The 25,088-nt window shown below is 43.2% G+C and overlaps 1 protein-coding gene across 1 annotated transcript in view; it reads right to left on the bottom strand.

Moving 5' to 3' along the window:
* LOC149863703 (very-long-chain enoyl-CoA reductase-like) overlaps positions 1 to 22,797 on the bottom strand; it is a 34,147-nt gene extending 11,350 nt beyond the window's left edge. The window contains exons 1-6 of the mRNA XM_090047553.1: positions 22,557 to 22,797; positions 6,272 to 6,322; positions 5,339 to 5,390; positions 4,814 to 4,858; positions 2,249 to 2,352; positions 116 to 231 (exon numbers count right to left, since the gene is read on the bottom strand). Of these exons, the coding sequence (XP_089903679.1) occupies positions 116 to 231; positions 2,249 to 2,352; positions 4,814 to 4,858; positions 5,339 to 5,390; positions 6,272 to 6,322; positions 22,557 to 22,583 (395 nt within the window). The 5' untranslated portion in view covers positions 22,584 to 22,797. The remainder of the gene's footprint in view (positions 1 to 115; positions 232 to 2,248; positions 2,353 to 4,813; positions 4,859 to 5,338; positions 5,391 to 6,271; positions 6,323 to 22,556) is intronic.
* Between the last annotated feature and the right edge of the window lie 2,291 nt (positions 22,798 to 25,088).

The following is a 25,088-nucleotide window of genomic DNA, read 5'->3' as shown; positions in this document are numbered from 1 at the left end:
AGAAACAGCAAGACAAAAGCATTTAAGAATGCTAAAAAAACAATTGTGGCAAGACATTTGGAAAAAACTATTATGTTAACAAGAAATACTGCTCTAAGGCTTTGAAAGAACTTACTTAACTACTGGATGTGGCCTTGATGTAAATCTCTCATCCAGGCCATAGACAAAAGGCATACGGAAATAAAACAGAAAATAGATGAACAATGGTCCTGCATATTCTATCAAAAATACCTGCAAAAACAGAAAGAAAATAATTAAAAGACTGGGTGGGTCAGTGACTATGCTTTGGTTTCTTTGTGGTTAGCAATATACTATGTTCAGGACTTCCACTGAGTCAGGCTGGATATTTTTTGGCATTACATCATTTCAAAATAGAGGTTGAGATTGTTGAAAATACGTATGAATAGCATGCACATGCATTTGCAGTGATTGTATATAATAACTGTGATTGCATACACAAATGACAAAGTTTGTATGTGTAATTAACAAGGCAGCACATATAATCATGACAAATGTGGATGCATATACATTGATGCAACTCCAGTCCTTATCTTGTCTTAGAAAGCTACATGTAAACCGTACGTTAAAAGAAGAGCCTTTGTTGGAGAATCTCTTCTGGGAAAAAAGAGAGTAGTCTCAAATGATTGAATCTGAATTTAAATATAGGTTTCTTAGGAGCATCACTTTGAATTGCTGTTTACTGTGTGTCAGACATTGGTAATTATAGTCATTTCCTAACTGAGGAAAAGAAGTTCATATCCTGATTATGGAAAAATAAGGTAAACCTATTGTATTTGTATTAATAAAGTAACAGACACACACATACACACAGAGTTTATTTTTCTTCTAATACAGTTAGAAGCACTCTTGTCCAAAAAACTATTGCGTTATCATCAGCTGATATAAGTTCATCAGCACTTTTCCTACCAAATTTATAAACCAACAAGATGGGAAGAATATTGACTTTTTTTATTTGATGAAATTAAATTTTTCTTAGATTATATCTGAATATTGTGACAAAGTGATGGTGGTCTAAATCAAGTAGCCAACCCCAGCACAGGTGCCAGAGCATGGCATGTGAAGGCATTTTGTTTGGCATATGCGCCTCAAGGCAGACGGCAGGGAAGGGGTCAGGGCTGTACTGCCCAACAAAGATTGGGTCTCTAGTGGCTCCCCCACCATCCACCTCTGGCACACCAACATAGTACAAATCAAGGTTGTGGGTATTGTTGGGACTCTGCCCAAAAACACTGACGGCCTCTGGTCTAAATGGAGTTCAATCTTATGAAAGTTCTCTGACTTTCATGATGTTTGCCAGTACTGTTGTGTTACAGTGTACATGAATTCTGCTTTTCAGCTGCTCGTGTTGCAATTGTCGTTTTGGCCTTCTAACATAGGATCCAAATTGAGGCTATGAGGATTTATACCTGCTGAATAGTAATTAGATGTAATGATTTTTATGAATTTTCTCTTTGTCATATATGAATCACTGTAGCTAACAATGACAAATGTGCCTTTAAATTGCTAATGAACTTTTCCTTTATGCTGTGACATTTAAATTAAAGCTAAAGGACAATATGCATCTTGCAAAAGTTCTGGAGGCCTAGTACAGAGACACTGGCTACCTGCTTAATGCTACAGGATAATATTTCCATGATGGAACTTTCCTTTGAGTTAAGACAGCAGAACGTGTGATGTCAGATGGACAGCTATTAATATTGTTGATATAACCAGTTTTCACCACCCTGCCATTGCTATTCTGTCCTCTGTGAACAAGCAGATGAGTCATTTTATTCTCCTGCGTATTTTTACTGGGGCCAAGAAACTTACTCATTTTTGCAGACTGAACTCCAGGACACCAAAATAAACCTGATTTCTGAGAGGAAAGAACAGAAGTTGTATAATCACTAAGGCCCAGATCCTCACAGGCAGTTAGATGCCTAACTCTACTGAAAACAATGAAAGCTTGATGCCTAAATACTTTTGAGTTCTGTAATGCCAGTCTACCATGTGCAAGCAATCGCTTTTTTGTTTTTCCATAGGGGCTGAACTGCAAGGTTTGCATTACACTCTTTTGTTGGATTCTTTGACTAAATGAACTGTACTGAAAAGAAGGATTCACTGTCTGCATCTCTTATCAGACCAGACAGCAAATGGAAATCCTAAATAAATGGAAACAGAAAGTGATGCAAGAAGTAACTAAGGAAAAACATTAGTTAAAATGGGTCAGATCTGAGGCATCTCTCACCATAGTCCATCCTATTTGAGGCCCTAAATCTTTAAAATACAGTGTAGCAGTTGTGCCAACTGGGAGGTGCTGCAGAATTTCCTCATCCCTCAAGGCTTTTCCCTCTGAGAAAAAGAAGCAGTTATACACATTTCAGTGAAATTAAAGTAAATTATTGTAGCACCTTAACCTTAAAGAAACCTTCCACACCACTTGGATTAGTCTGACAGATCCTCCTCCTGATGCATACACTTATTGAGGTGTCCACAAATAAATTCAGAATGTTTCTATTCAGCTTGCTTGCTCTTGTATTCAGAACAATAGCAATACGGAGACTCCATAAAGCATCAGTGATATCCACACCATGAAGAAGAATACCAAGCCCTGACTTTTATAGCCTGCTTTGTCACCTCCCAACTGCCACTGCAGAGTATGGATAAAAGCCAAGAGCGATGGTTCACTGCATGCTCTTTTGGGTGGGTCAATTTGCATCATTCAAGAACTCCCTAGACTGATGTTTCCCAAAACTCATGAGTTTACACCCTGCTGTATTATGGTTGGATACTTTCACCACTGCAGATGCCACCACTGTTCCCCTCTATCACTGATAGCTACCAATAGCCATGAGTGAGGGGAATCTGCAGTGAAGGAAGTGGCAGTAGCAGCTGAAATGGGTTGCGTCACTGACTGCACTGTGATTCACTTAGACCTACACCCAAAAGCTTTTGCATCCCTCCAGGGAGCACATCCCCCCAGTTTGGGAAATGCTGTCCTAGAAAGACCCCCCATGACATTATGCAAAACCCTTGCATAACTTAATTAGTTGCCTCTCATTTCAGCCTAGTGATTCTTGGCAGTTCCACAGTGTTTTGGCTCTTCTGTGGCAATGAGAAGCGATGGGTGGATTCTTTTACATGGCAATATATATGTTCACTCCTCCTTAAATCCTAGTTTAGTTGTTTACTTGACTTCTTCTGACACAAGAGGTTTGACTTGAGACACGTGCCTGCTTTGGGCTGAGGGTAATCAGGCTTTCTGCTCCTGTACTCAGGGGCATCCTAAGAGGTCCAGCTCTCTCCTCTGACAAGTTTTCAGCAAGGGTCCCTGGATGTGGCGTTATAATATATACACAAACAGCTGGTCAAATCATGCATTTTCCATGAACTAATCCCAAAATAATGTGATAACCTGCACTGTTTTAATAATTTTAAAGGTATGCATAAAATTTCTGATGCTTAAAAGAGGCAAAAAAAAAGTAAGTGCAAGCTTTTAATTGAACAATTAGGAAGAATCAACAGATTTTTTTCAATTACACTCTCTCTTATGCACCAAGGCCATACAATAAGTATTTTCTATTAGGAATACTTAGGACTAAACAAATTGAATCAGCCAACTGGCATCAGCTGCATCAGCAATTCCTCTATTCACATTAATGTATTTTGCAATGGCTTATCAGCCAAGAGAACTGTGACTTCCCACCTGAGACAGAAGTAAAGTGAACCAATAACTCTAGCGCACAACCCTTAGATAACTGAGTCCCACTCTTTGGTCTATTTCTCTGCAGTTAGGTGAAGGTAATATAAGATTCCATGCTGCTTGTCTCCAAAGTAGAAGTGCTCAATAGTTAAAAATAAATACATTAAAACACAATGTAAACTCTCAAGTTAATTAGATAGCGAGTGCCAGTGCCAGTCCCATGTGTTTCCCACATCACTACCTAATAGGGGTGTGTGAAGCGGTCCCTGTTCGATTCAGATTCAGACTGAATCAGCGACAGTGATTTGATTCACTGTCCCTGATTCAATTCAGCCAAATCCAAATCTGAAGATGCGATGCTGATTCAGAGAATAAGTGATTCAGACATAGACACAGCTTTAAATGTTCTTTCTACATACCTCAAGGTACCAGCATGGCTCATGAACGCTGTGATGCTGGGGTGGATGGAGCGTCCCATAGGAGCGCAGGGGGCCCCTCCACATGCTCAGCAGTCAATCTAGAAGTGGACCAGAAGTACTTCAAAGTGGATCTGGAAGTGCGCTGAGGGGCCCCCCGTGCTCCCCTGGTTTGGAGACTGGCCACAGGGGAACCCCGGGTGCCCCCCCCAACCCAAGAGGCACCAGTTGCTGAGCTTGGAGGGTGTGTGGGGGCTCCCCCCAATGCACTCCCCAGAGGACCTGAAAGAGTCTGGTTCACTTCTGGGTCTGCTGCTGAGCGTGCTGGGAGCCCCATGCTCCTATGAGATACCCCATGTACCCCAGCATCACAGCACTCATGAGTCCCTGCTACCTAGAGGTATGTAGAAAATACATTTAAAGCCGTGTCTATGTCCAAATCTCCAAATCTGTCCGAATCTCTTTGGAGGGTTCCAATTTGATTCAGAGAGATTAAAGGGTCTCCTGATTCAATTCAGATTCCACCAAATCAGGCCAAATCTCTGCCAAATTGAATCAGGAATCGAAGCTTCATACAGCCCTACTACCTAGTTAGTAGACTGCCTACCTACTGTAGAAAACTTGGCCATAGAGCACCCCTCCCTGCAAGTACTCTGTTCATATCTTTATTACTCCAGACTTGATTAATACTTACTAGGCTTAAGTCTTATTGACTGCCTTGCTGGATACCACTGTGGATCTGCAAGACAAAAGAGAAAATACTAAAGTAATCCATAAGTTTTGCCTGTGGACTACCTACTGTTTTAATGATGGCAAAAAGAAGAGAAAGTTTTAGCTGGAGATTTTTTTATGATTTATGTTTATTATGAAATTCATACACAGACAATAGCAAATGTTTGTATAAATAATAGGAGTTTAGGAAAAAAGAGAACAATTATTATAAAGTCTCAGCTAAGTTAATGCTTATGTTCAGGTTACTTAACATTAATGTGTATATACACTGCATGTTCTATTAAACTACACAATTTCCCTTTAAATAATATGTACTGAATATTCCAATATAATATTTTCCTTTATTGTAGCCATCTTCTGTAGTCTGTGTAGTCACCTCCTAACTGCTACTGCAGAGTATGGGTAAGAGCTGAGTGATGATTCACTGCACGCTCTTTTGGGTGGGTCTTACTCTCACTATATAGCCATTCAAAAATATACTACTTACATAATTTATGGAACATCAATCTGATCTCTCTAATTGTAGCATGTGGTTCCACCTAAGCAACACCAAAAAATTGTTCATGTAAGTGACATGCTTTAAAGTATGACCATTAGGCACAAGAATACTCTAGTGAACATTTTTCAGGTCACTGTCCCTAACACTGTCTGAAATACTGCCAAAGTATTTTGGTATTAACATAAATAGGTCAAGCTATTTGTCCTGTAAAAGGAAAGGGGGAGCCTTTCACCTGTAGACTGTGTTTCAAATTCATCCATGTTAGCAGTAATTGCAAATTTTGAAAACGTGATCATGGTTTGATGGATTTTGGGTCACTGAGACATAACTGGTACCCACTGCAATACTCAGTGACCTTAGCTGAGAGACTGAGGATTGCATGAATGAAAATTCAGAGGGAAGTTTTGACTCCTGCTCCTAGAATAGGCATAAGATACTTTAAGGCAATATAGGAGAGCTTGCTTGTACAGATATAACTCTACCCCCTCATCACATGGGCGACTGGTGCCACCTTAGTCAGGGGAGGGCACGTGTTCCCACCCCAGCAACCAGTCAGCGACTGGCCGCAGGGGGACCACCCCCTCAATCTCATCGACAGGGGATGTGGGTTCCCCCATGGCAAAACTCACCGACCAGGAAGCAGCAGCAGCGCTCCCAGAAGCAGCTGCGGCACTACATCCAGCACTCCCACGCCCCAGCCAGCACTCGCAGGGGGGACACCAGCACTCCCACCTGCCCTCCCTGCCCATCGCCTAAGCCAGTCAGGGGGTGCACCAACACTCTCAGGGGGTGCATGTGCACCCCCATGAGCCTCCTACACGTCGCCACTGCCTTACCCTTTCACAGTCACTAAAATTCCTTAAGGAAAAATAACCTAATCTAAAAAGTCACCTGCCATTTTACCTGCATGTTTTCATTTACCTTATCCAGGAAGCACAGCTGTTTTTTTGTCTTCCAGTCGAGTATTTCCACCTGATAGGAAACAAAATGATGACACTTATTGCTAAGAATGAGACTTCACATATTCCAGTCCAGGGCCAGACACAGGCATGGGTGAACCAGGTGGCTGCTTGGGCCCAAACAGAAAGGGGGCCCCAAAATGGTAATTTTAAAATTATTATTATCATCACCTTTGGCAAAGGGGGGCCCAATACTAAAAGTTTGCCCATAGCTGCCAGGAGTCTAGGTACAGTGCTGTTCCAGTCTATTGGCTGTGTTAACATAACTACTTCTGATCTACCCAAGGGAGGTTTAATCAAGACCACGTTCGTTAAATCCTCAAGTAGATCTTGACTTTCAAAAAATAGTGTCTCACAACAAACAAATCTTCTCTTTCTGTGCATTCAGAAATACAAGTGCTTACTTTACTGGTGGACAAGGTTCTTTGGGTAAATCCAATACCCTTTATTAGACCAACTAAAATCTATTTTGCTGTTTTCTTTTCCTGTCAGTACAACAGAAACCACATAGCTATGGGATAGTGTAATGGAAACAGATTCGACCCGCATAATTCTTATTACTATTGAAAAACACAGAAAGATGCACCTTAGCTTTGACAGAAAAATCATCCTTTTCATCCTTTTGTAAACAAAACAGACTGATATGTTAAGTCACTGAGACATAACAACCATGAAATTCAGCAGTACCATTGAATCACTTCTCAGATTACACTTTAAATCAGTGCTGTTAGACTCATCTAATCTTGCGGGTCAGATGAGTGATTCAGGATGGTCCATGGACTAGATCTGGCCCACAGGCCATACATTTGACATGCCTGCTTTAAATCAAAAGAACCATGCCTTTTGTAGAACCTCCTTAACACAGAGTGATACATTTTGAAATTCTTTAACTAAAATGTTAAATAAAAAACAAATGGAGATATAACGTTCCAACAGATTTCTTCATGAATAAAGATATGCTATTGCTTACCTGGGCACAGCATACCTACCTACTTCAAATATTATCGATTTTTTCCATTTAATTCTGATTTTAAACTTATACCTGACTTCTTTAATCTCTGGTGAAATGTCATGCTGCTTCTCTTTAATTACTCTGATCCGTTAGATTCTTTGCTGAAGTTAACTGGATACTACATTAATACATTCACCCTACACAATAAATAATTTCTTTTGGGACTTTAATATATCATTGTATATGTGAACCACACAAAATGATTAATGCAGATTTAAATTGGTGCATCAGTTCTGAAATAAGTTAAGACCCACTCAATTAGGTAAATCTCACCGAGTATATTCAAGAGGAGTAGCCTCACGAGTAGAACTTTCAAATGAGTAAAGAATCAAATCCCAAAGTCACGTTTACCTGTTGTATTGCACACAACTTCAGCATATTTTGTTCATATTGAAAAATTCTACAGGACTTATAGATATTAAACTACCAGGTTTCCACGAGGGTTACCTAAATCAATGCTTAAAATAGCATTCATCAGAAAATTTCCTCTCTAGATCATTTTTCACCATGTTAAAGAATTTAAAAGAAATTATATTCAATGTATATACAGTTACATGGATCAGTTGAAAAGGTTCTATGAGAAAACAGAATTCTCTGTTAAATTTGATAGTATTTTTCTTTAGAAGAGTGTATACATGTAGTCATTCATGTACATTTGCATACTATGAATACGCATGCATAACTGTTCTTATGTATGGTTCAAACAACTTGAAAATTGACACTTGTTTACAGTGTATGTTCAGCCATTCTCCTCCTCTGTTATCATAGTCTCAGATTTTATACTGAACAAACAAAAATTAACTGTGACAGTAATACTCTTGCATCTAGGGATCTCTGTATTAATAACCACCATCAAGAAATGGGTATGCCCATTCCTTATTATTTACCTGCTCCACGTGAGGAATTTGCATGAAGGAGACAGGAAAAGTAAATACTTAAAAAAAAAAAAAATCAATTGATGCTTTCTTTACAACTATCAAACGAACAGTATCCAGGAATTTCAAAGACCTATCTCAGTAAGCGAGCAAGTGCAAGTTACACTGGCTTTTGTTTTCTTGGTTTGTTCTCACTGACCCACATTATAATAGACTTCTCCTGTGACAGCTGCTAGTCTGTATGTTCTAGGTTGATCTGGCAGCTGTAATAACAGGGATTTTATCATTACCTACTACCAGACTTTTTTTTGATAAACATCTAAAACTAATTACGTTTGGTATTAAGGGACCAAGAGAGGAGATTACTATTAGGCCTTCAATATGATATTAACTAAAAATAGAAGTCACACTCTAGTATTTTTATAATAGGAGAGCTTTGAAGAGATGATACGTTGAAAGTATTGTATTTCCTTCTTTCACTGGTCCTCAGTAGTGCTCTCTTTCTCTATTTGTGTACCAATTGAAGCACTTGAGCTCTAGTCAAAGAGCCAGCTAAGTGATCCCCTTTGCATCTGATACTAATGCAGCAGCATGCAGTTACTGTTTCAAATAAGCTATCTTTTAAAGGGTTTATGATGCATAAAAGAATGAATGAAAAAAGTTATTGGGGTTTTAAGTGTTTCTCCTTCCAAAATATCATCTTGTCAAGTGTTGTTGCAGCTGTTTGGATAGAGATCTTCTTAGAAAACTAAAATAAGTGGATTCGGCTCCTGGGTGGAAAATGTTAAACCACTATAAGAGATCTGCGTCCTGGGGAATGGAAACCACCTTTGCATCTTTCAAATCCTTAGCTGTTCCATAGGCTGAAGAAGCTGATGGTATAACTCAGAAAGACTGAGTGGCTGATCTCCTACAATAGCTACCCTCAGCTTTCCTGTGAGCCCCAGCAATGCCCCAAATCTCTGCAGAGTTAAGTGCCAGGACCAAACCCCAAATCACTGCCATATCTGCCTCCAGCTTACACTCTGCCAAGACTTGTAAGAATCCTTCAGAAGGGAACTTAGGCCTTCCAGCTGTGGTGCCTGCAGCAGAGGGATCCTTCTCATGCTACATTTAGGGCTGCTTATCCCTTTGTCATTTTACTGTACATCTACAATCCAAAAAATCCCAATAACTTTTACCATTCCTATCGGAGTGCAGGTGAGGACAACACACTTCCTTCGTGAGGTAACTAGAATGAGAATCAATGCTCTCTCCCTTTTCAGAAACATAGGGATGGAAGGGACCCATCTTAAGAATCTAATCACATATGGAAGAAGAAAAAATTAGGAAGACAAGAGCGATAACATAATAATTATTTTGGCAGCTTTTGCATGTGGGTTACAGTATCTTTCCAATAACTAGATCAGTTCAAATGGTTTACTGAAGTATCAAGATCAATGAAAGTCATTGTCTAAACTGTTTTGAAATCCTACTGTTTCTGAACATGGTGACCAACAACCACGTAAAGTAACATGGAGCTGACCATAGGTTTTCCTGGTCTAGACTGATGAATAAAGTTAGTGCTGGTCAGTGTGATTGTTGACAACAGTGTTCACAGCAGTCCTTTTAGTATTTAAACTCTTTGTGACCCAGACTTTGGTTTTCTATACGTTTGTGTACAACCTACCAAACTAGAACCTTAGCTCATTGACTTATGCAGGGGTGGGCGATAATTTCGGACAGAGGGCCACTTACTGAGTTTTGGGAAGCCATCGAGGGCCACATGACAGGCAGCCAGAGGCAGATAAATACTAATTTTCTGGTTTTTTAGGGGCCCTGCGGGCCAGATAGAGTGACCTGGTGGGCTGCATCTGGCCTGCGGGCCACATTTTGCCCACCCGACTCATAGGTTGGTAGTTTCTAAACTATGGGTCACAATCCCAAATGGGACTGCAACCCTTACATGTGAACCCTGGAAGAAATTCTATGATAAAGTCAGGTCACACCAGAAATGATGGCAGGAGCCTGGAAAGCTGAGAACCTCTGTTCTAAGCACTGTTGTCATGCAGATGTTGAATATCAGTTCCACTGATTTGGACAGAAGAAGCCACTATCATTACTTACTTCTACTTCTGTACAACATAGGCCACAAATGTTACCCAGTAAATGGGACTTAGCATCCAACTAAGGATATTAAAAAATGAGACCTAATTATTTTTAACATGGCCTAACAAGACAAGGATTCAGAATAACTAGAGCTGCTCACAGTGATCTGCACTGAAGTAATAGGAAGTTCATTTAAAAAGTTTTAAAGGGGCAGCTTTAAATTAGGTTTATTCAAGGAAAAGCAACCCGTGATTTTACAGAAGCTCTAATCAACAGACATAGCTGTGCAATGTATATATTTTTCTTTCAGTGCAAATATTCCCTTCTATGTTCGCATACAAAACTTTGCAAACTCCAGCTGCTGCCTGAAGACCATAGATTGAAACTGACCCCCCCAAATAAACTGTTCAGTTTATTTGTATTGTCTAGATAAGACACCAACCCCCCCCCCCAAAAAACAACACCCCAACAGTCTAACAGAACAATGGAGAAAAGTATACTTTATTTTTAACCATTTTGATTATCAATAAACTGCTAAATATCTTCAATGTTTAAAATACATAAAAGTCTTTAATTTTTAAGCTATGCAGGTTTAAAGACCTGGTACCCTTTTGTAGGAGACAAAATTATAATTTATCTAGGGCCCACAGTTTCAGGCTCCTGGAAAGGCCTAGGTATCAACTAATCTTTAAAAAATGATGTGATAAGTATTATGGAAACAATGTAATACACAATAATCATGTTGCTGTAAGTTTTATTTGTAGCCATTTGTACTTGGAGCAGCCTCTCCATGTTTCAGTTTATCCTGCTGAGTCCTGACACAAGCGAATATTGTATTGATTTTTTTAAATTACTCAGTAAAAAAAATGCTTATCTTACAGTCTAGGAACAACCAGCCCAGAGTAAGAGTGATGCTAAATGAATTAATTCTGCCTGTACTATTAAAGTGCTTACGTAAGCCAGGCTCCTTTGATTTAATTAGGACTGTGGCATGATTTGTTCTTATACTCATACATTTGATTTCTTTTTCTTAGGAATCAAATTAATCTTTCCAAACATTTACTTTTCCCCGTTGAAGTAATTATTTCCTGTTTCCCTGGAGATTTCTCAGTTATACTAAGCTTTGCCTCAGGAAAGAAGGTACACCAGCACTCTGGGGGTAGGAAGGAGTCAGTAGGGGCTTATTCTGATCTTACAACTGTATGAATCAGGAATAATTCTACTGAAGTCAACGAAGTTAGAGCTAGAGTCAAATCAGAATTTAGGCACCTAAAGCAGGGCACAGATGGACTAAGTCCAAAACCATAAACCAAAAAATCCCATATAGCAGCTGCCTAACCCTGAAAGCTCCTGAAGCACCTCCCTGTTTGACCTGAAAGTTACTCAAGTACCTGCAGTTCTGCTTTTGCATACATCAGGATCTTTCCTGGTTTATGTAGCTCGGCACCTAGGTCCTGGGATTCAGAACCTAGGTGGAGCAATACCCTGAGGAACCCTAACGTATAGAGTGGGATCGAGCCAGTCACAGGATGCAACCAGCAGTGGTGAAGCCACTGCTTCCCACCTTTCACATCACAGTTCAGTGCAGTGGTGCCCTAACTTTTCACCTCAAGGGCTGGCCGCACCATGTGGGGCAGGTGTAATGGGGACCCAATTCAGCACATGGGGTGGGCAGGTGGGGCCTGGGCCTGATCCAGCTTTATGGGGGATGGGCTGGAAGGTGAAGTGCAACCTGGCTGTTGTAGGAGTGAAGGGGGGGCAGCTTGAGCAAGATCTAGCCACATGGGCCTTGGTAATTTAGCAGTGAGGGAGGGGTAGCAGTCTTAATTGCCGCTACTTCCCTGCCAAAATTCCCAACCCAGGCCACATTTCCTGCGGGCCAGATGCCATGGCTCTGTAGCCAACATTTGACCTGTAACCCAGGGGTTGACCACCTCTAGTCTAGCTGTTACAGCACTACTGCAGGAAGTATGCACTGGTGTTCAATACACTCCTCATCTTGATGGGTTCAGAATTACATCACCCCTTCTCAGGACAGTTCCCTAAGCACCTGCCCATAGGCTAAGCTGGGTGCAGGTGCACTCCACCCCTCTTGGTGAAACTGGGCCCCTGCACAGAAAAGACTGAAAGACTCACAAGGTGGAGAACAGACAGCCAAAAAGACAGCATTTAGCTGGGAGGGAAGAGATCTGGGGTCTGAGCCTTACTCTCAGGACTGTTTATACATTTTATATTTCATAGATTTCATAGACATCAGGGCTGGAAGGGAACTCGGGAGATCATCGTATTAAACAAGAATTGATTAAAAAACAGAATGCAAGCCTCCCACATTCCAACTATTTGAGTTGGTCTAAGAAAAGATACTGACCGGATTAACCCAAAGAGTCTGTCTCCCACATCCTAGGTATTTGACCCACTAAGCTATTGTGTATGTGCATGTACATGTGCATGGTACCACCACCTTCATCTTAAAACAGTAAGCCCTGCTCAGTCTCTTCACAAAGTAATTGTTGGCCCTTTTCCTCAGGGGGTGCCTCTGGACTCCAAGTGGATAGGCTTACTTAAGCTCCAGAGGGATGGTGGGATTTAAGACATGCTTCTGTGCTTAGTATTTTTTATTGTTTAGCTCTAGGTAAATCCCCACTCAGCATGCAGGTTTTTGAAGAAATCACTATTCTGGGAGCTTGGGTACCTAACTCAGTGTTTGAATTTCCTTCCCAGGAGCTGGACATATTCCTTAAACCAGTGAAAAAAATCAGTGCAAATGTGGTTCAAGTCACTGCTTTCACTATACTTGCGCCTGCAATTCCCCTTGCACTTGTTAGAAAAAAGAACAGAAAACGAACAGGCATAACAGCAGAGCTGAATTGTGCCACTTCAGTCATGCGGAGCAGCACTTTACTCAAAGTAGTCAGACTGGATTAAATCCTGGATCTACTGAAATCAGTGCAAGATACTAATTCAATGGGGCCTGGATTTTACTGTGCTTCACCTTGGATTTTACTATGATTAAAAGGGGCAGAAAAAGTCAATGTTTAACAGGTCTAGAGCTCCAAATAACCTGCTGAAACCTGTAGCAAAGAGGAACACCAGGCTTCTATGTGGGAATAGAGGATCCAAATTCTGAGTTCTCTCTCATTGAGTTTCTTACTAATATTTGTTTGAGGGGAGGGATTTGGTCCTTATGAAGTAAAAGAGAATTCAGTTCACAGAATGCAAAATCTACCAGAAGCCCAGTATCTCCACCAGATCCTGGCTCTCTCTAACCCCTTAGCAGCAGAATATCAATGGAGCAATTCTGTTTACTGAACTACCCTCAGGAGGTTTCACAAAATGGAAAAGAAACCTGCAGAAAATAACACTAGTACAGTAGGCATTTATTTGTATTGATAATGTGCAGTCTGTCATAGCCAGCTTTCAAACCAGACTGAGAGGTTTCAGCATCCCTTGCATATCAGTGATTGCACTGAAGCGTGGACCTGTAAGAACAAGGTGGGTCAGCATGGTGGGGGGTTGGACTTGATGATCTGCTCAGGCCCCTTCTGACCCTACCAACTATGAAACATTTATGCTATTCTAAGCAGGTGTGCAATGTTTTCATACTGTTTCATAGCCTGCAGCATATGCAAAATAGAATCAATGCTGAGTCAAGGGTACTGATAGGTCAGGATCATGTTTTGTATGTAGAAAACGTTCAGATGGTTTAAGTTTATGAAACAGCATTAGCTTATACACTGAAGACCAAATCCTAAAAAACTCAATAGCCATTTTGCCTTTTATTTAACACAGGGTTTTCAACTGTTTTAAATAAGTGTATCTGCAGTGGCCCCCTTTTTAAGAAGTGTACCCCTGGGAGGGAGGGTGCCAAGCAGCCGGACATCGAGCTGGGGGTGGGGGCGGGGTAGAGGGAACAGGCAAGGTGGCTGGCAAGCAGCCAGATGTGAAGTGGGGGCATGGCAAGTGGCAGAGCAGTGCTCTCACCCTGCCCTGGCTCTTCTCCTGTGAGGCAGCGGCACAGGGTGGCAGCAGTCCATCCCCACATACCCCCTGGGACCTTTCAAAGTAAAAGTACCCCCAGAGATACATGTACCTCTGGTTGACAACCCCCGTTTTAACAGAACCAGGATTCATCCTCAGTGAATGTGTCTGTGCTTCAAAAGGCAGCTGCTGATTTGGTCTCAAACCAAAGAGGCATAATTGCCTGCATCACACACAGGAGGTTGCAATTTGCAGTGCTACAGTTCAACATCTACCAGTGCTTTCTCTATGGAGTGGGTAGGCATGGATATCAGAACATGCATCACCTGTCTATTTTGAGATATACATGTGAGGAAGCTGATTTAGAGGTTTCAGGTTTGAGAAGTTTGCTCTTACCACTGACTGGCAGCTCTCAGAGAATTAAACCCTTCTGGTGAAGATGTGAATAGAAAACCTTGGAGCCTCTAAGAGTCTTGCTCTTTGTGATTTTCTGTTGCTAAGGAGCAGAATTAACCCACAAGTCTTTTGACATTATGTGGACAGGCGCTTGAAGAAGTTTTGATAGGAACTTGTAGCGAAGTATATGAGAAAAGGGCTACAATGACTATTGTTAGGGATCCCTAACACTATGAAACAGAGATAGGGGGAATCCTTGAAATTTTCTTCCTAGTGTTCTTAGCCCTCAAGGCAAAGGGGTCAGTGGGGGCTCAACATACAAGGCTCCTTTTAAACAAATAGTCTAAGAAATGTGTGCTTAAAATAAATAATCTTGTTCTTTCAAAGAGGCACCGTCAGCTTGAAACTAGTTTTTATCAATGACCAGGGTTGATGTTGTACATGCTACCAGGCTCCGACAAGTACTATTGTCTTACAATCTCATTATCCTATTTAAAAAAAATATTCTCTCCCAAGACCCAAATAGGGGAAATAATGGATTCACCTGAAGAAGCAGTGAAACTGACTGTAGGCAAGTATTGTCAAATGCACAAAATAAAGAAACTGGGGAAGGAGGAAAGAGAAGATTTTTCTCTTCTAATCTTTTTCTGTGATGATTATCTTATGTGTTACTTATAACAGTAACAAAAAAGTTAACAGGGTATTGGCAGTGCCCCTTTAAAACATCCACAAAATCATTCAAATATCTAACGCATGGTTTCAGCTTTGTCTTGCTCAAGGGAGCCCTCAGAGGATAAAGGATCTTGAAATCCTGTGCAGTCCAGCAACCCCTGCCCTTGGCATTTTGACCCAGCATTCTTGCTCAACTTGACTCAGAGTGAGAAAAACCTTTGTAACAGACACCACAGCATCCCAGAAACATTAGGTAGGCAGCACTGCATTAGTTCACACATTCAGAGGGTTACTTTGCAACCAGAAGGGCTAGACATCCCCTCCTCACCGGTTAAATGATAGTGTCCACCAAACTATCGTAGCCAGAAACCACTTCCCACCTCATGGTTAAGGAAACCAGGTTAAAAGAATGATTTTATTTCTACTAACATAATTGCTACTGATTATAACATATTTCTATCATGTTTTCAACTCCAGCGAGCATCGAAGCAGTTTCTGCATCATCTGCTCAACTCCTGAAAACAAGGATTTTCCCAGTGAATTTGATCCAGAGCGGTGCTGACCATCTGCAGATATTATTGACATCAACTGGATCTGCAGGTGCTCAGGACACACACCTTTCTGAGCTACACAAATATTGCCTGTGTAAACAAAGAGATTGAGCAATATATGGGTTATCTAAAATACTTATTTGGGCAAAAGCCCATTGCCTGGGACACTAGTTTAAACTAGGTTTGACAGAAACAGTAAAAAAACCGAAAACCACACAGGAGAGGATAATTGCCTGGAGAAGAGTGGATTGGCAGTGGATTTTCAAGAGAACAGATGAGAGTTAGGTATCTGATTCCAACTGACTTGCAAGGGAAGGGAACTAACTGTACTTTTTACCTTTGAAAAATTACCAGCAGGTCCTATTCAAAGACCTCCCCAGAAATGGCAAACTAAAATGTATTTTTTATTTTCTCCAGGAAAATAAGAAAACAGAACTCTGCCCATTTAAAAAAAAAAAAAGGTGGAAATTGTCTTGGCATTAAAATAATCTGGTACAACTGGAGAGAGACACACTATAACCATTTTTATCCACCAATTTTCAGTTTGAAAAGCCATTAATGATTCACATATAATCCCCTAAATGTCACACAGGAGAATAATTAGCTATCAAGGAATAATTATAGATAAAACTGCCTACCTGGTGATTTGGGAATGTGTCACATTCATCAAACCAGGACTCAGTCCTTATAAGCCTACCAAAATCGTGATTTTGCGGATTTCACGGAAATTGCAAAAGTGGGCAGTGTGCACAAAATCCATGAAATCTGAGAGGGAAAAAAAAAAGAGAAAACTTACTGAAAATAAAATACTGGCTCCCCAGAGGGAGCCAGCAGTCTTCATGGCACTGCAACACGGCTGCCTTGCCCACCCCTTGTATCTGGCTGAAAAACCTGCCTGTCATGAGGTCCTGCCCCTCCACTCCAATCAGGGCAATAGGCAAGTACACACGATGGACAGCCTTCACAACCAAATCAGCAGTGAGGAGTGGGGCCATATGACTGACACCTCTCATATCCGATTAGCAGTAAAGTGTGGGGCCAGGGCCCCTTGGCCCTTGGCCAGAGGTGGGGGGGGGGCCCTGCCATGATCTACCCATGAATATTGCAGCATGATTGTCCCACAAAATCAGCTGGCTGCTTCCTCAACTTAAATAGACCCCTACTTACAAGCCTTTCCCACCTAACTAAACATGACATGAGTAGTCATGTTCATTTTAATGGGATACCCATGCATATAAAGATGTTTGTGTTTGGCAGGATAGGCCCCAGATGCTAATAGTCCACCCACTTATACATTTTAAATGTAATGCATTTTATAATGATTTATGAAAATATACGGGAATCTTAAAAGGATGTGTCAGCTTAACACACATCTGTCTAAACATTTTTACCAACTATAATTACAAGATCACTATATCCAGAAGAGGGTAGAAATGGGGAAAAAACCCACACCTCTTTTTGGCATGTCTGCCCTGTTCAATTGTTAGGGAGTTCCCCTATAGTTTGAACAGGTGCTCCACACACAGCAGTTTACATGAACAAATTTAGAGAAAATAACACATTAAAAAAAACAAACTTACGTATTTTCAGGTGCTTTGTCAATGACTAGATCAGAGGCTGGCAACATTTGGGGCAGAGTGCCAAAAACACCCACAACCTCAACTTGTAAGATGTTGATGTACGGGGCAAACAGCAGGGAAGCCATGCGGGGCTCGATCCTTGATGCAGATCAAGCCCCAGACTCTTCCCTGCCTGCCCTCAGCCCTGAAGTACGCATGCCAAACAAAATGCCTTCATGTACCATGCTCTGGCACCCATGCGAGGGGTTGCCTACTCCTGGACTAGATTATAAATTGATGGCAGCCCTTTAAATGCCTTAGAATTTTTCTAGACATTCAGTAAAAATTGTGTCACCCTCCCAAACCTAGTAACTACATTTACGCTTTGTATTCAAACCACAAACCAAACCAAGCAAGTATTAGAGATGGAAAAACATAAGTATACACCCTTCAATGGACTGCCAATAACACAGGAAAATCAGGCTTTATGATGCCAGGTTAACCCTATTTATCAAAGGGACATTCTCTTTATAAGAATTTCAATTATATATTGTTTAAAAAATGTGTTTGGTCTCTTATCTATAGCAACTGAAGATGCAATTTGTTCCAAAAGCCACAAGATTCAGCAGAGCTGTCATTTCATAAATTGCTATTTCTCTACTAAGTATAATAACCATCTAATGACTATGTAAGTGTTTCCAAAGAACTCAGCAAAAACTGAACACATTAATATCAGAGGCTGGGAAAAAATAAATTATTCAGAATGTAAGTGTTTGCTTTGTTCATTTACAGTTAAAAATATATAGGTAGATTATTTTCTTTATAAATGCACTTCTCTGGCATGGCATATGTCTGAACTTTCCATGGCATAGTAAATGCTTGCCATTCAAGGCAAGAACATAGAGTACTTTTCATTCACTTGACCCTTTGATCTTCTGTACAAAGAGGTGCTTTTCTGAAGTCTTTATTGTGTGGCACATTTAGATTGATGTTATCAGTGTAATCCTGATTAAAATCCAAGTTGAGAAATAATATTAGAACCTTCTACTTCTGATCCATTAATATATTACAAAATAGTCTATAAATTGTCTGTAATTGAGAACTCCCCCATGATCTAACTTATTTCCCCTCTCTGTCCAATACTACTGCTTAGTGTAGTTTTAAAACTTCTCTTGTTGGTAACACTTCGGATTAGTTTGATAATCAGAGTGGAGTTACATTGCTTAATTCAGTCTAACTTGGATTCCTACTCTGGCCTCCCTCAAGCCTGAATCAGTGCCCCTAGCTCAGCTAAATAGTGAGAGGTCAATGTGTATCCTCTGCCCTGGTTCTATTAAGAACTGTATCAATGTCAGCACAGGTTTAAAAAATGGCACTAAAAATCCCTAACTTTCACCTTTCCTCAGGAGCCTTTTCTTCAAGCATGTTTCTTACACTAGAGACTGATGAGCAGCTAGCTCTCTGCCTCCTGGGAAGCCCCCCATCCCACTGGCTGTATATTCTGAACCTGGCCTTACAACTGCAGTACAGAAATGTATTCCCTCTTATATCTATTACAGAAATATTATTTCTGTTCAAGCAAAAGAAACTTATCTGTCTGTTCTCTGGATGGTGTGAAGAGTTAGTATGAAGAAGGTACTCTTCCAAAAGTATCACTCCCAGAGGGCCCACCTAGGCTTATTTGCTGCAGGATTATCTAGTAACCCAGTCAGGGTGGAACATAGTGCGGCCTTCAGGTCTAGTCTCACATTACTCTAAGGGACCCTTCACAGAAAGACAGTGGAGAGTCAAAGGCTCAGTTCTGCAGGACACTGAGCCCATGTACTCGGTACACAGCATCTTTGAGTCCCACAAACTTTGGTGGGAGTTTAAACTTCCTGAAGAAGTGTGTACAGCACCTTGTGAAACTGGGTCCTCACTGCATTGATAGCCCAGAGAAAAAGAGAAGTAACATGACTAACCCACCAAAGTGTGAGTGTGCATTTGTCTCTGCAGCTTTCCTTCAGCACAGCAGACAGCCCCACTCTTTCCTTTACTTGGAGTGTGTGTTAGTTTACCATTGGCAGACAAGGTCTTCTATTAGACCAACTAAATAGTTGGAAAGATTGTTCTTTACAAGCTTTTGGGCACAAACACCCTTCTTCAGGCTGCTGGTGTTTGTGTGCTCTCCTGGGTATAATAGAAGTTTAAGCCATTATGCAAAATGCAGATCTGTGAAAATGCAAATGTGTGGCAGGGAAGATCAAAGGGGATGCGACTTAACCAGTGAGAGACAGGTGGGTAGGAGTGGGGAAGGAGGGAATGTTAACCTGGTGATAGGGTATAGCTGGTAAAATGTAGACAGGTTACCTGGAGTTATCAGATGGCAGACAGGTTTTAATGTGCCATAAATCTAATGTCTAGATTTAGTCTAGTATTTAGTAGATTTAGGAAGTGAAGTTTACCACTAGAGACTTATATCATCAACATTTTAGAGAAATGCCATTAAGTAATGTTTATATTTCTCCAAATTATGATAGCCATTCCCAATATTACTTGAGACACCAATAACAGAACTGCTACATGAAATCAGAGATTTGCCTCTGCTTTTGACAAGTTCTAACTCTACAGCTCTACTGCAGACATTTTGTATGATCACAGGCAAACCACTCAACTCCTCTGTGTTTCAATGGCTACATCCTTTACCTACCACACAGGGCTGCTGTTAGTTCAAAAGTCATTAGGGTATATAGAATTGTTTAAATTACATTCAAATCAGTGTTGTGACTCTTGATTCTTACTGTCTGAGAAGAGAATCTACCAACTAAAGGGACAATGTGAGCTTGAAATGAAGCCCATTAAAAACAATGAGTTAGAAAGTAGTTTTATGTCTTGCATCAGCCCCTCCATCCATTTGAAAAATCTAGGCACTTTACCATCACATTTTCTTATTTTAAAAAAATATTTCTCTCTCCTTTGTTGAGAAAATGACTGTTATTAACCATTTATGTCTGGTTTGAAAGTTACTCATTTGTCTTTGTTTCAATATGCTTGACTTCAGTGGGTCTCCTCATACTTTGTGGATGGTAAAAGTCCACCTCTATTCCAATTATATAAAGAAAGCAGTGAATCTGACTCTGTATTCAACATTTTCAGACAGACAAGGTAAAAAAAAAAAAAAAAGCAGTCAAAAAGAAAGGCTTTTTATAACAACTTTGTTTTTAATCAGTAAGTAAAAATATTTAGAGACAGAGTATGATTTTCATGTTTGTGAAGTGCTTCATAACTCTCAGAAAGTTGTTACAGATACATAAAGATAAGTCTTTCGGGTTCGTGTAATGAACAACACAGACCTACAACTTGAATACTTTTCTCTGTATTTATAGTTCTCTTTTGAACTTATGGAGAAAAACCAATACAAATCGACGTTCTAAAATGTCTCTTCTACTCAAGTATCAGAAGTCAAGTAGGCAAGAACGACATGCTGTGCCACAGTCACTCTCACTGTTGCCAAAACCATCTTTGTTCTACAACCCCCACCGTGAGCCATGCACCAAAGAGAACTCAAACAGAATTGTAAATCTGGAGTGGGGCCCCCACGCCATTCCCATATTCCTTGGGAATGCCACCACTGGCTTACAAGATCAGAACTTTGAAAGTCCATAGACTGCACCTGGAATGAGACAGGGAAGAGTTGCCTGGCCTCTGTGCACGGACAGCATATAAATTTGGGAAATGTTCTGCGCTTGTCACTCACGTGACCTAGTAGATGGTGAACTGATCCAAGACTCATGATACTTGGTAAGCCACTAGCAGAGCCTGAAATGGAACCCAAGTGATCTCCGACAAATCACTTTACCTCTCTTGTGTTTTGGTCCCATCTATAAAACGGTTATAAGACTTACCTACGTTGTAGAGTGCTTCAAGTTATACTTGTGAAAAGTGCTATATAAACCCCTTCATAGCCAACCCAGCTATGTGAAGACAGGCAGCAGAGCAGACAGTTTCCTCGATGGGCATGGGGGGAGAAATCGGAGTTGTTTGACCCCTAAGTGTGAGGCCCTCAGGTTTAAATGAAGGAGGCAGCAAGATACTTGACTATCCTAGTGCCCAAGAGAAGCTAATACTGGTGCACATGAAACATTAGTAGCACCAATGGGAATGTTATCCCCTAAAATTCCCCAAGGGTAGATGAGACTATAGAGAAGAAACCACCCTGCACCCTCCCACCCGTGCCAAGACCAGAGACAAGCTGGGCCACTTCTGTTCACAGAGAGGTCTAGGATATTTCTTATGTTGGGTGGTGGAGGGGGAGGGGAAGAGGAGAACAGAAAGACAATCCTAGGACAAAGCAAGTCTTTTCAGACTATTTTATACCGTGTTCATTTTTTAATCTGCAATTATTTCACCTCTTACATCTGATTCCTAAGAGGATTTTGCCTTTGCGCGTGGGTGTAGGACAGGGTCTCCTGCTGGAGAATTTGAAATGTGAGAGTGCAAGGATGAAAGAGATGGCAGGACAGCTGCCTGAGCCCTGCTCCCAAACGGGGAGCTCCCTCCCTTTGCCATCAGCCCATCTAGGGAACATTTTTTAAGTAGCCAATAGGAACAAGCATCCCCCCCCCCACCGGTTAAAAAGTTAAACGTCGATCGATTACGTCAAGGCAAGGCCGGGAGCAGCCTTTCTGTGACGTCACAACGCCCACAGGCGTCACGCTTCTGGGGTGACCGTTGCCGCTGGCTGGGCGGACGCCGGCGGCGCTTGGCCGGGGGCAGCGGCCCCCCTCGCGCCGGCCCGGGGGATGCAGCCGCGGCCCCGCCGCCCGGCGCGGCTCGAGCTGCCCCGATGTGCGCACGAGGCGCCGGCGGCTGGAGCCGCGCTGCCCGGCGAGGCGGGGCCCGGGCGGGGCAGGCGCCCTCCTCTCCAGTCAGTGCCCCGACCGGCCCCGCGCCGCCGGGAGCCAGCGCCCTGCCCCGGCTCGGCTCGGCCACAGGTGGGTGCAGGCACCACCGCGTCTCCGGGGCCCGGGCAGCCGCGTGGGCGCACCAGCGCGGGCCGCCGGAGGTCCCGGTCCCGGAGCGCCGGCCACTTGTCGCTTCGGCCTCGCCCGCCCCTGCCCGGCCGCCGCGCACCCACCTCGAAGAAAGTGGCCCTGGCGCTCATGGTGGGGCCGGGCGCGGCCGTGCCCGCAGCAGAGCCGCCTGCTCCTACGCCCGGCGCCGCTGCACTTTAACTCGGGCCCCCCGGCTCTCCGGCCAATCAGGACATCCCCCCGTCCCCTCCCTTCCCTTCCCCGGGAGTCGCGAGCCCTGCCGGGGGGGCTCCATGCGGCCCAGGGCAGCGCTCCCGGCCCCGGCCCCGGCCCAGCCTGCGGCGGCCGCGCTGAGCTCAGCATCCCGCCCGCCGCCTGGCGCGCTCCGCCACCTGCGCGCCGCGGGCAGCCCGGGCCGCCAGGCGGCGCTGAGGGGCAGCACGTGCCGGCCGCGCCCCCGCCCCGGGCGTGTCCCGCGGCCCCGGCTCCTGCGGCTTCACGCCTCCGGGCAGCCTCGGGTGGGTCAGTCCCGGCTCCGACGCGGCCCTGCAGCGCTCGCTTTCATCTCCCGGGCGCCGGCAGCCTGGTGGTGCGGCACCCCAGAAGCCGGGTTCCCTACTGGCCATTCATTGCCTGTGTCTGTCTTGTGCTTTGCCCACGAGTGTCTGAGGCTGGGTTCGCTGGGGGGGACCCCCTCTGTCCTCCGGGAACCTGCTCTGGCTCCTGCAAACATCCCGCTCACATTTGGGCAGCTCCCAGATGCCAGCTCACACCTGCCAGGAGACACTTGTTCAGCACAAGGGACTGAAAAACCCACAAGCAGGTGGAAGTGAAAGGTCTGCGCTGTGCTTTGCACTCCTTGAAGAGTGATCTCAGCCGGAGGGTTGGGGCTCCCTGGAGTGCCTTGAGATCCTTTCAGGGGTGCTAGGAGGTGCTACTCCATGTTAGCACTATTAAGTGCCAGCCTGGTTCACAACATAAACCAAGAGGTTTAAATAAATCCAGTCAGGGAGGAAAATCATTTGTTTCCCCAGGAACAAGCCACTTGTACTGCTGCTGCTGCTTGTCCCCTGGCAGGTTACCCTGGATTGGGTAGGGGAGGCTGGGGCCAGCATCTGCGCTGGCCCCATCAGCCTTACCTCGGGGCCTCCCAGGGCCACAGCTGTGGCAGGAAGCCTGGCCCTGGCTGGCCAGGCTCCGGTTTTAGGCCATGTGCTGCCACCACATGTGCTACCCCTCTATGTTAAAGCGTGGGTTATTTTGAACCTGGGATCTGCAGCACCATATACTGCACATCTGCACTTGTCTGGACATGGCCAGAGATTTCAAATGGGAATCCAGTGCTAAAAACATTCTGACCAGCTGTGGGCTTTCTCAGTTCTCTGCAACTAAAGAGTTGCTCTATTATTTTTCAGTAATCAAAAAACAAATTAAAATTAAGAGCTAGCATTTTCTGAGGGGGTTCTTGGGTATGTCCCAATGAGCAGTTTGTGGCACCTAAAGCCCATCTGAGGCATTTGCCATACTGCAGATTTGCAGCACAGTGCCAAAATTTGACAGTGGGAGATCCATGTAAAAAAAAAAAAAACACTGCAAAAAGAGGCACAGCACATGTGGCAGCAGTGAGTGCAGTCAGAAATGGAGCCTGGCCAGGCTCTGAGGAGCCAGATCAGCACTGCTGCTACCCTGGGAGGCCCCCAGGACCCCAGGTAAGGCTGCTGGGGCCAGCATAGGTGCTTGCCCCAGTCTCCCATACCCTACCAGGGACAATTTGCTCTGCACCAACCCCCCGTGCAGGGGTGTGCCCAGCAGCAAAAAGATGCAGCACAAATTTGTGCTGCTGCTATTTTTGCTGCGGCAACCACACACCCCTGCATGGGGGGGGGAGGGTGCACCTCTTGAGTCTAACAAGGGTTGCCTTGAATCTGCAAAAGGGTTTATCTCAGATAGCTGTTTGAACACCTAACAGTGCTAATATTGCAGTGGTCCCCTGCCCCCCCCAGCAACACCAATAAAAGGAACTGACAGCACCCCAGGGTACTGTGGCACTTGTTTAAGAATCGCTGGTATACAGCCAGGAAGAATATATGTGGGGCTTCCTACAGGAGAGCTGTAATTTCAATGGTAAGGGGAAAATCCATGAGCTGAAAAGATGTTTTTGAGGGATGGGCCAGTATCCATGTGGATTTGGACAGATATATTTCTTGTGCTCCATCTCCTGTCCTCTCTGAAAGCAAGGAGATGTAAAGTTAAGGCACATTGGATGCTCAGCAGGGCAGCTCTGTGTCCTGAGCAGCACCAGCTGCCACAGTGCCAAAAGTGATGGTGCCTATTTTTGCATTCCTCCCCTGCAAAGGGGGTGCCCGTTGCTGCTGCTCTCATTGCCCAGCCCTCAGTTACGCTACTGGGGCATATAACAGCACATGTCTTCTAAGGGTTACAAACTCAATGGGAAAAGATTAAGATTTTACAGGTACATCTTGTCAAGTCACAAAGGACAGTTTGATTTAAAAGCTATTTTAAAAGTCATGTTCTGAACAAATTGAAGTGTGATAACACAATCTCAGTGTAAAAGTCAGCTCTGCATTTTTAGAACTGAGCAAAGCAAAAAATGTCTTGATTGCTACAGATCTAGT

The sequence above is a fragment of the Crocodylus siamensis genome, chromosome 5 (genome assembly GCF_052110815.1).
Source record: "Crocodylus siamensis isolate JL-2025a chromosome 5, ASM5211081v1, whole genome shotgun sequence".
Classification (NCBI taxonomy): Eukaryota; Metazoa; Chordata; order Crocodylia; family Crocodylidae; genus Crocodylus; species Crocodylus siamensis.
Note: the sequence above shows the minus strand (reverse complement) of the source record. Positions and strands in the feature narration are given on the sequence as shown.